This window comes from Sorghum bicolor, chromosome 5, assembly GCF_000003195.3.
Source record: "Sorghum bicolor cultivar BTx623 chromosome 5, Sorghum_bicolor_NCBIv3, whole genome shotgun sequence".
NCBI lineage: Eukaryota > Viridiplantae > Streptophyta > Magnoliopsida > Poales > Poaceae > Sorghum > Sorghum bicolor.
This window is the reverse complement of record NC_012874.2, coordinates 59,194,206-59,205,317: the sequence shown is the minus strand read 5'-3', so window position 1 is coordinate 59,205,317 and position 11,112 is coordinate 59,194,206. Positions and strand designations below refer to the sequence as shown.

Below are 11,112 nucleotides of genomic sequence, written 5' to 3'. Positions count from 1 at the left end.
TTCCACAAATAGAACTTTAAATTTGTTAGCTTGTTTCTTCCAATTAGTTCTCAGCAACATGAAAAGGTTATTAATTAATTAAACACTAGAATTTGTCCTGGTGATTCCGCAAGGTTCTGACACTGCAACTCTTTCTGCAGGTGGGATTTGAAGCCTGAAACACTGAAACCATCATCGACATCTGAACCATTTGGCTCCTGGAACTTCAGATGACGAGCAACTGCCATTGGCGCGAGATCATCATCATCATCATCGGCATCAGCACAGCGCTACCGCCCCTTCGGCGGCAGCCGGCGGCATCACCATGAACAGGCTCGACGAGTCCACCAGCTCTGGCGATGGCAGAGGCCTGAATTCGTTGCTCTCGAACAGCAGCTGCTCCTTGAGCTTGTCCAGAGCTTCCCTCATCCAGTCGTACCGGCAGAGACCGTATGCCTCCTCTACGGGTACCTGAATATACATATGTGCAAGAACTGCATGAGCTGCTGCTATGAGATCAGAATCTGTGAAATGGCGAGCTGCAAGTTGCTGCTGTAGAATGACATGCATTCATGCTCACCCATCTCCTGCCGTGGGTAACCTGCTCAGGCCAGATTTCAACTAGCTCTGTGACTTGTAGTCCGAACATGAAGCCCTTGCAAGCCCCCTGAAGACCGCAGCTGTTCTGTTTGCTCTTGCTCTTGAAGATCCATTCTCCCAGCGGCGTTGCCTGAATGCATGAAAGCCATATTATTCAGCTGTTAGCTATTTATTTGTGCAGTACTGACAGTCCATCTCATGATTTTTCAGTCGTTAAATAAACTACTCAAAAGTAAGAACAATGCTGCTTGTTGCCAAGGAATCGATCGAGGAACAGATGTCTGTATTTTTTTTTACCAAAAAAAAAAAAAATCCAACTATTGATTCTCTTCCCATGCTCTCATTTATTAGTTATATATATCTCTCTTTCTCTGAAGTACATGTGAAGTACTGCTGGCAATAATGCTGATTATCCCCCATGTCAGCACATGAAACTCATGAGCACGGATTAAGCATGATGGTGGCCGTGCAGCTTATGGGCCCGGGGTTGTTGGCCACCTGACCATGCCTTGCCCATTGGTGTATTTGTTCCAACTGGATGTAGCAAAGAAAACTACAATTTTGGCCATGCTCATCCTGCTGAGCATCTTTTTCAATGGTTTGAAATCTTACACTTGAATAGTTGATGAAGCGTGCAGCACATTTTTTTTCTTCACCAAGAAGAAAATTTCCTTGCTACACAAAAATACCATTAAAGAGGTATAGGCGTGTAGCTAGCAATCTATGGTCTATGAGCTATATATAGAGGAGCACTAGCTTGAGGAACTTTTCTTAGGTGTGCTAGCCACTTAAAATTGACCGTTCTATCGCGTCCATCACATACCAAAATGACAGGCATGAAAATGACTCGGAAACATCCTAATCCTACTAGTCTACTACCATGCATATCTAATCTGATGGTCTAGAATGGCAACAGCAAAAATCCAAACATGCCACGGCACTAGAGCCAACAGAGTCCCCTATCAGCATGCATGATGCAAGCATAGACAAAATATGTCTTATGCTCTACTAATCCATCAGCTATAATGATATAATAGTATAAATTAATAAATAAACTGAGAAAACATGGCCACGTCAAGATGGAGTAGGTCAAGGCACCCACGCTGATAATGCCCTTGACGCCTGCTTCCTCGAAGGCCTCCCTGCACGCAGCTTCGTCGATGCTCTCGTCGTCCTCCCATCCACCCTGCAGCAACAACGAGCACCAGCCAAAACGACGCACATGATGTTACATATCACAAATAAAAACTTTTCATTTAATTTGCTCCTGATCTGACGAGAGCTTATATTCAGCATCATATGCATAATTGAGCAATTGTTCGTATTCTTTACATGCATGATTGATTAAAAGGGCGCGTATGGTATGGCCATCTGATCTTGCTGTCTCACCTTTGGGAAGATGAGATCGCTTCGCTTGGGCGTCGAGATCATGAGCACTTGCAGCCTGCCTAGCACGCCCTGCTGGCAGCTTTTCTCCCCAGCATCCTCCTTGACCACGTAAGGAACGCATCTGGTATAGGAAATCAAAAGAACATATATACATGATTAACTAATGTAACAGGATTACTACTATTTCATTGCATATACGAAGAGAAGTCCTTGTAATGTTGTTTGTTCATCATCGTCTACTCATTCTTGACCAAGCATTTATATTACATCTTCCGTAGCAAGTGAAAGCCTATATTTACATGTTCGTTCTTTCCTGTCCTTAAACTGTCCAGTTGTGATTTCATGTGACCCCTGTGAGTATTGGAGAGATCTATATATACCTTCCTGCCAAATTGCTAATCAAATGCTTGTAGAGCATGCTTAATAACAAGGTGTGCGTGCGTGATGTATATAGCAAACTAGTTAGTTTAGTACCCTGAGACAAGGCGGTAGCATCCTTCGTAGCGCTGCCGGAGCCGTCCCTGCCTTGCGCAAACCATGGCGGGCGTCAGCGGCGACGGCGACGATGATGCAGGAGGCGCCATCTTTTCTCTTCTCCACAGGAACAATCTCCTTGTTAACTGAACAAGAACCTACGCACACAACTACAAATCCAGGTCACAATCTATGCATAACAACCTCAAAATTAACATATATATCTATATAGGTTAGTAAGCTCACCTCAAGAAGACGAATCCAAGAACGATTCAACCTCTCCCTCATCACACCCAGAGCCTGCAGAGAATGGTATCCTTCCTGATGATGATGCCACAAGCTTCTCCCAGCTGCATGCCACTGACCCAAAGAATCTCTCCTTTTGCATTAGTCCACTAGCTCTGATGCTATTGGAGACTCTAGATTTGGGAGATATATACGGCTTCAAGATAAGCCACCCAAATGGCCAGAGGAGAGACTTAAGTTGATGGTGTATGTGTAATTGGATCGGAACCCAATTCTCCTGGAATCTAATCCTTCTATCTACTGATGACCTTAATTTATATAGCTAGATACCAGCTAGAGCTTTGGAATCGAGCCGATAGGGATTATATACAAAGTACCCAGAGGTGGCCTTCCTTCTTGATTCTACTGGTGCTTAGACCTATTTATAAGGAGAAGATGTGGGGCATAATATGCTTTGAACCCCCTTGGCTTCTTTGTAATCTCGGACTAATCCCTGCTTTTTCTTGTGTTTCCTCAGCTGGTCAATGGGTTGCAGGGATTTTTCGTATTGTGTCAACCAAACCATGTTACTAGGAAACCACCGATATGGACGAAGGATAGATCTTGGTCATATTGGTCATATATGTTGTCCGTTGGAGTTTATTACGGCTCTTCATTTGTACCTAGAACATCCATTTCCCTTGTCCGTTGCAACTAATTCTCCTATTATAAACAGAGAACGAATAGTCAATATGATGACCTTTGTTTCCACTAAACTACGTACCACACACCGTTTGTACATTAATGTGTATATTCTGAGTTACCTACCCAAGTAGAGCGTTACTTTACACTCTGAGGTTTCATTTGATAGCAATTTTGTATGACTTCCGTAGGAAAGTGTTTAGTTTTATGTGGGGGCTTGGCCTGGGTGGTCACCAGCAGCGTGGTGAGGGCAGCGGCTAGGGCAGGGGCAGTGACATAGCGGGGCAGCGACGTAGGGGAGAAGAGGGGGCAGCGGCACAGAGAGAGAGGAAGAAAGAGAGAGAAAGAGCTTTTGCCCCAAGTATTTATAATCTCTATGGGACTTGACTAGCAAGCAAACTAGGAGATCCTTATCGAACACGAATTCTGCTTTCCATCTTATTAACTCTCAACTTTCTATATTAACAAACTCTTTTTAAAATGATTAGAACTAGATATGGTAATCATAGATGATATGGAAGGAAACGACGGTGGCGGTGGCAGCGGCTGCACCGCCTCCACCTCTTGGGCGTGCCCCCCTTAGGGCAGGCCACAGGGCCCACCTAGAATGGCAGCTGGGGCGGCAGCACCCCCCTCCACGGGCCTTGGCCGGTGAAGGGTCGAGATGGCGGACTAGAGGGGGGGTGAATAGTCCTTTCTAAAACTTATCGCGTCGGCTAACCGAAACAAATGCAGAATTAAAACTATCGGTCTAGCCAAGACTACACCCCTCTATCTAAGTTCTCTAGCACCTTGTAAAAGATCCTAAACAAGCAAACAAGGTGCTACCTTAGCAAGAGCTCACCTAACCAATTCTAGAAGCAAGGTCACACAAACCTATGCCACTAGTACTTTGCAAACCGGGGAGCTCCTTCACAAACTAGTGAGGCAAAGCGCACAAAGCCTAAGCTCACTAGCAAGCTCAATAACAAGGCAACTAATGCCAATTAGAGAGCACAACTTACTTAGCTACACAAACTAAGCAATGTGACTAACAAGGTTACACAAACCAAATTAGTCACGCAAGGGAACTACTTCTAGCTACACAAGCAAGAAGGTAACTAGCAAGCTACACAAGCTAACTAAAAACAAGAGCAACTACACAAGCACAAGTATATGAATGTAAGAACAAGCTTGTGTTAGGGACTTCAAATCAACGGGAAGAATAATGTTGACACGATGATTTTCTCCCGAGGTTCACTTGGTTGACACCAAGCTACGTCTCCGTTGAGACAAGCTCCAAGGTTGCCGCCGGTCCTCTTGCTAGTGGTGACCCGCAAGTCACACTCTCCCACGTGGAGTGCTTACCACAAGCTCTAGCACTTGACCCGGCCGGACCACTTGTTGCTCTTCACGTCTCGCTCAACTAGAGTTGCTCTTCGCGATCCCCGCGGGGTGAGCACTGTACCCCTCACAATCTCTTCTCCGGAGCACCGCACAATCTCCTTGCGTTCTTCGACGGAGTCACAAGCCACCAAGCCGTCCAGGAGGTGGCAACCTCCAAGAGTAACAAGCAACACCGGCTTGCAACACGAACACCTAGTGCCACTCGATGCAATCTCTCAATGGAACGCACTAGAATCGCTCACTCACACAATCGGATGATCACTACCAAGCATATGTGAGTTAGAGGCTTCACTAGCACTCCCCAAGCATGGACACTAAGTCCCAAGGGTGCTCAGCACAAGCCAAGGCCGGCCACCACTTCTATTTATAGCCCCAAGGGCTAAACTAGCCGTTGCCCCTTCACTGGGCAAAACACGTGGGCACCGGACGCTCACAGAGAGCCACCGGACGCTCAACCCCTAGCATCCGTTGCTCAGGCGTCAGCCACGTGTCACTAGCCGTTTGAACATGACCGTTGCCGCCAACGGCTACTGCGCACGCGCGCCAGCACAGCACCACCGGACGCTCTACTGCGTCACACCGGACGCGTCCGGTGCACACCGGACTCGTGCGCAGAGAGCTCCGTAAACTCGCACGGTCACCGGACGCGAGCCACCGGACGCACCCTGAGTGTCCGGTGCTCACCGGACTCATGCGCAGAGAGGTTCACCAAACCGCCCGCACACCGGACGCTGAGCACCGGACTCACTCCGGTGCGTCCGGTGCACTCTGCGCCACAGACACCACACCAGACGCTCTGGACCAGCGTCCGGTGCTGCCAACACCAGCGTCCGGAGAAACACTCCCGCGACTTCTCCAAATTTCCCACCGGCGCAATAGAAAATATACACTTAATTTTCTCAAAAGCGCCGAATCCCGCCGAGCAAGCTCGGCGGGAGGGAGAGAGGAACCCACACCCCTCTCAACCCTAGGAACTCCACCTCCTTTGAAAAAGTGCCAACACCAACAAGTGTAAACCACCATGTGCATGTGTGTTAGCATTTTGTCAAACATTTTCCCAAAGGAGTTAGCCTCTCAACTTACCACGCCACTCGATCCTAACACGTATGCAAAGTTAGATCGCTCAAGTGGCACTAGATGACCGATATGCAAACAAGTTTGCCCCTCTTGATAGTACGGCCATCTATCCTAAATCCGGTCATAAACTTCTCTACACACCTATGACCGGTGAAATGGAAATGCCCTAGGTTATACCTTTGCCTTGCACTTTCCATTCTATCTCCCTCCAATGTTGATGCAACACATGCACCAACCAATCACCAAATGATATGATCCACTTCATATCATCACGTGACTTTATTGGTTCATCGATCTTGACCTTACTTGCTCTTCACCGTTGCCTCGGTCCATCGGCGCCAAGTCTTGCTCAAGCTTCACCGTCACACGTGGTCCCTCGCTTCAAAGCCTCTAACTTGCCCTTCACTCTTGCAACCGGTCCATCGAGCCAAGCCTCATCTTGATCTTCTCCACCTTGGTCACATGACTCCATGTCATGTCTCATATGCAATGAGCTCCTCCATCATCACATCATCACCTGTGGACTAATCTCCTGTGTATCTCACATAAACACTATTAGTCCACCTAAGTTGTCACTCAATTACCAAAACCAAACAAGGACCTTTCAGCCGGCATATTCTCGCCATTGCTGGTCACAACTGTATTAGGCGTGTGACAGAATTCCCCCCTTCTCTGCTCGACATGTCCTCACAGCGAAGTGCGACCCACCCGTTGACGCCATCGGGTGGAAGATCATTGTCTAGCTTAACAGCCTCCAAGTAGCAAGCCATGTGACCGTCGAGAGGGTTGGCGAGGATGAGGTTCGCACGTGTACATAGTGGTGCGAACTCGAAGCAGTACTGGAGGTTGCCGATGTAGCTGTAGAAGAAGTAGAGGATGTCGCCCATTCCAGAGCCACACGTGTCTCCGCATGTTACAAGAAGGAGAGCATGTGGTACCGAAGTCTCAATGTCAAATCGAAGCATTACCCATGGAGGCGCGAAGAAGCCATGAATATGGTTGTTGATGTCGAAACTGATGGAATTAAGCTGGGACTTGGTGCCATTATTGTTGAAGCCGAGCGTGTTGGCGGAGATGTTGTGAGGTCCAGCATGGAGCCGAACGTGCCCAAGTCAAAGACGCCTAGCGAATGGTGCTGAACGTTGGAGCCTGGGAGAAGGCCAATGTTGATGTTGTTAACATGGGCGAGTAGACAACCGAGGTTGTCAATGAAGACCACCGTTGCCACTGCTATAGGGTGCTAGAGCTACTGGGGATGGCCAAACAAGATGTGTGATGGCATCTCGTTAATCTGCTCACCTTGTGTTGGTGGTAGGTCGCTCCTAATGCCAACAATTGTATGTTGGCTGGGCTCCCACGATGGATAACTTGCAGAAGATCTGGTAGCAATGTTGATGCCGCCGGTAAGTAGAAGCGCCTGTCAAAGCAGATGAGGCCGTGGTCGATGGAGCAAGCCCAGGCGGCTTGACCCTCTATGATGGATATGGCGACCTAGTGGAGCTCCCACTGCTCCTAGATGGCCTGGCGGATGCGCGTGAAGATGATGGCATCCGAGTCATCAATGTGGTCGAGGGCGTTGGGGAGGCAAGCTCTGTGCAACTTGTTAATCATAGTGCAAGGGGAATGTGGTGGAGAAGGGTCTGCTGTGTGTACCACTAGGGGACACCGGGAGAGCAAGCACCATCGCAGGCGCCTAGCAATGTCGGGCAACATGGAATATGCGCAGATGCCCATTGTGGAAGTAGAGTATCTCCATGTTTGTGAAGTCCCAAGTGACACGCTCGAGGCTTGCTAGCAAGGTGTGCCTAACACCACGTCTGTTGTTGCTGATGTCAAGGAGGGTATCTTGAAGGAGGCACTATGGCATGGGACTGCGTTTTTGCACCCAACAAGTATGGTGGTGTCGATGCACTATTCCTAGAGGCTAATCGAGCGAGCGATGTTGATGTCGATGACGTTGTGCGTGGAGCCTAAGTCTACTAGCACCAAAATGCCTATGCTGTTTATCACCCCCTCGAGGTACATGGGGGAGGTGCCTTGGACTCTCGATTGGATCTTGTCAATCATCATCATGAGGCTGCCATCAGCCTTCTCTGGGTCATAGTCGTTGATGATGGCCTCTTCAAAGAGCATCTTGCACTTATGGCCGCATGCAAATGGCTCATCACAGTTGAAGCAGAGGCCGAACTGATGTCATTCTACCATCTCCTCAGCAGTTAAACATTTGAAGGGTTAGGGTTGGACACCGCAGCGCCTACTAGTATCGTCGTAGTCATCGTCATTGCGGGTGTCATGGCCATCTGTGGTAGAGGAAGGCACCCTAGCTTGGATTGTTGCGCCTTGTTTGCCTCAGCAACGATCGCCAAGCATTGCTCGTATGCCTGGGTGAGAGACAAGGCTGTCTCCATGTCCTGAGGGTTGAGTAGCTTGACATCTATCTTGAGTGGGTCCAATAGTTCGATAGTGTAGATGTTGACTGGCTTTCGTCTAGGTTGTCGGCACGAGCCACATGCGCTAGGAAGCGTTCCCTGTAGTTGTCGATGGTGCCTATCTTTCTCAAGGAAGCGAGCTCACCTAAGGGGTTGCATCTGGTCAGGGAACCGAAGTGCTCGTTGAGTCATGTCATTGTCCTACGAAAGCCTCATGTAGTATTGTTGAGCAATACTTGTGAGATGGTAAGACACATACCATGTTTTCTCGCTATCAAGAGTTCGCTATCCTTTGAAGAATTGCTCACATCGGTTGAGCCATGGGAGGGGATCCTCCTTGCCATCACACATTGCGAAGGCGAGCTTGTGAGGGTGTATCTCCAAGGTGGGGAAGGCACCGCTCCTCCGGGCGTGATCTTCGGTTTGGGCTCATCGTTGTAGAAGAGTTTGGCCTCCAATCTAGCAATGATTTATGCTATGGATTGTGTGCCGACCTTTTCGGTCTGCGTCTTGATGAAGTCACGATCGCCTTTCTCTATTGCCTCCTTGGTGGTCATCTCCAGTTGGAGTGCGAATAACTCCTCGCGCTCAAGGTCCGCGGTCATGTCCTTGGTCGAACGTCCCGTCTCCATGGTTGTGAGGTGGGTGTTGATGTCAGCGAGCTGTATGTAGACGGTGTCAATCTTGGCGAGGACGTCCTTGAGAAGTCGGCGAAGAGTTTCTAGATCTCTACAACGTTAGCCATTGCAGCAGCATAGGGATCGACTTGGATTCGTGATACCAGGTGTTATGGGCTTGGCCGGGGTGGTCACCGGTGGCGTGGTGATGGCGGCGGCTAGGGCAGGGCAACGACTAGGGCAGGGGCGGCGGCATAGGGGGACGGCGGCGCAGGGGAGGAGAGGAGGGCGGCACAGGGAGAGAAAGAGAGAGAGAGAGAAAGAGCTTTTACCTATCTATTACCTAATCCATATGATTACATATTTCCTAGTATTTATGGTCCCTATGGGATGACTAGCAAGGAAACCAGGAGATCCTTATCAAACACAGATTCTTCTTTCTATCTTATTAACTCTCAACTTTCTATCTTAACAAACTCTTTTTAAAATGATTAGAACTAGATATGGTAATCGTAGATGACGTGGAAGGAAATGGCGGTGGCAGCTGCGCCGCCTCCACCTCCTGGGCGCCCCCCTTAGGGCAGGCCATGGGGCTACCTAGGGTGGCAGCCGGAGTGGCGGCGCCCCCTCCACAGGCCTTGGATGGCCCGTTCTCGCCATTGCTGGTCGCAGCCCGTATTAAGCGTGTGGCACTTTTCAAAACACATATAAAAACAGAAGTCACAGGCTAATACTCAATTTGATGGAACACAATTCTTTTATTTGGTGGATTGATATTCATCAATTTGGAGGAAAACAAATTAAACTAAAATATGCAGTGATCTCTTATATGCAAGTCATCAGCAAGTCATTTTCTAAGCAAACAAGTCCACTATTCTCTGCCGTAACTTTTTACTAGTCATGCATGCATGCCAGGTGCTTTGCTAGTGAAGTGAAATATTTTATCTTCGCTGTTAATTTAATGGAGGAGGAAACTACTCGACACCTTCTTGCACCCCATTTTTTTCTCTTTTACCCATGCAAGCCAGCCACTAAGAAGTTGCAGAGGCGGTTATATTTAAACTCTGTTGTGCTCTCTGATCCCTTCATATTCTACTATCGGACCATTAGTTGGGAGCGTTCATTACTATTCCTCCCCACTAAGTTCAAGAGATGAATGACCAGGTTGCTTCCTTGCCTCATATCAACCCTGAATGTAAAAAATGGAGGGTCCAAGTCTACATATAACGTGACAAGAAACGCACATTGTGCTAATCAGATTGTGTGATCCCTTGTACCAAAATATGATTAAGTTTGTAGTCTTTCCCCAGACCATTGTTCTAAAACACTATTCATATAAAATATCTGAACTGTGTTCTATTTCAAAATAACATGTTTCTGTACTGTTGGTCAAAGTGTCATACCGAAGACTGTATGTAGTCAATACCCAACACAATAATAATATCTACGGTTAGTTATAACTCTATGCCTAGGGGGTTAACAATGTTTAGTTTAAAACCACATTAACCTGATTGAGAGAGACTTTTGGCTAGATGGCTATGATCACCTGACATTTTTGAGCAACCTTCAAACTAATCGCCACTCTAATTAAGGCCTTCTGTTTTGGTATAGTTTTGAACGACTCTGGCTCTTTGATATAGTGGAGGAGTTAGAGCCCGCGAAGTAAAAAATAGTGGTTTTATAATTAGCTCCTAGTTCATTTCGAGAAGAGAAAAAAATAGTTCTTCTCTAGTGTGCACGTGCACGGAGGAGCCAGACTCGTCCGGACATACCTAGACGAGGGGCATCATGATAATAATTTTAAGTGCCCCATTATTGCCACAAGAAGATCTACCTAGGTTTGAGTACATATGTTGGGGGTAAATGTTTTTTTTTGAAAAATTTGGGGGTAAATGTTGCAAGCAAGTAGATATATATCTTCTCAAACCAACATCCACCATATGTGTGCAGAGGCCATCTTTTCAGGCAGTGCAGCGCTGGCTCTCCCTCTCCCTGGAGAATAAGACACGGAGACGCAAGTCACAACGTACAAATTAACCAGGATGGATCGATGGAGTTGGTGCCTGCTGCAACTTGGCCACTGCTCGGCAAAACGGCGGTTCTTTTGACGGCTTCTGGCTGCTGGTCCATCCACTAATCCGTCTGCAGTGCACCCTCCTCTCACTTGTCCTCTCGTGGTGTGTGTATGCTTTGACTGCCTAAAAAATTGTCCTGGAACGGACAGAGGATAGGCT

General features: G+C 47.7%; 1 protein-coding gene across 2 annotated transcripts; it reads right to left on the bottom strand.

Moving 5' to 3' along the window:
• LOC110435304 (nudix hydrolase 13, mitochondrial-like) lies at positions 1-3,100 on the bottom strand. Of its 2 annotated transcripts, none has more exons than XM_021460749.1 (6): positions 2,689-3,100; positions 2,443-2,612; positions 1,969-2,089; positions 1,682-1,765; positions 560-709; positions 1-450 (listed from the first exon to the last, which is right to left on the bottom strand). In XM_021460749.1, exons 2-6 carry the CDS (start codon positions 2,550-2,552, stop codon positions 259-261), a joined length of 657 nt encoding a protein of 218 aa, XP_021316424.1. In that variant the 5' UTR covers positions 2,553-2,612; positions 2,689-3,100; the 3' UTR covers positions 1-258. The 2 variants fall into 2 exon arrangements, with proteins under 2 accessions (XP_021316424.1, XP_021316423.1); XM_021460748.1 differs by having other exon boundaries at positions 2,443-2,600; positions 2,689-3,083.

What these genes read in the sequence shown, in the direction of transcription:
- LOC110435304 (XM_021460748.1), bottom strand. Translation starts at nt 2,730, where the DNA reads ATGAGGGAGAGGTTGAATCGTTCTTGGATTCGTCTTCTTGAG. An exon ending in TGCTACCGCCTTGTCTCAGG is followed by an intron (nt 2,090 to 2,442) that starts GTACTAAACTAA and finishes TTCCTATACCAG; the next exon opens with ATGCGTTCCTTACGTGGTCA. An exon ending in TTACCCACGGCAGGAGATGG is followed by an intron (nt 451 to 559) that starts GTGAGCATGAAT and finishes ATGTATATTCAG; the next exon opens with GTACCCGTAGAGGAGGCATA.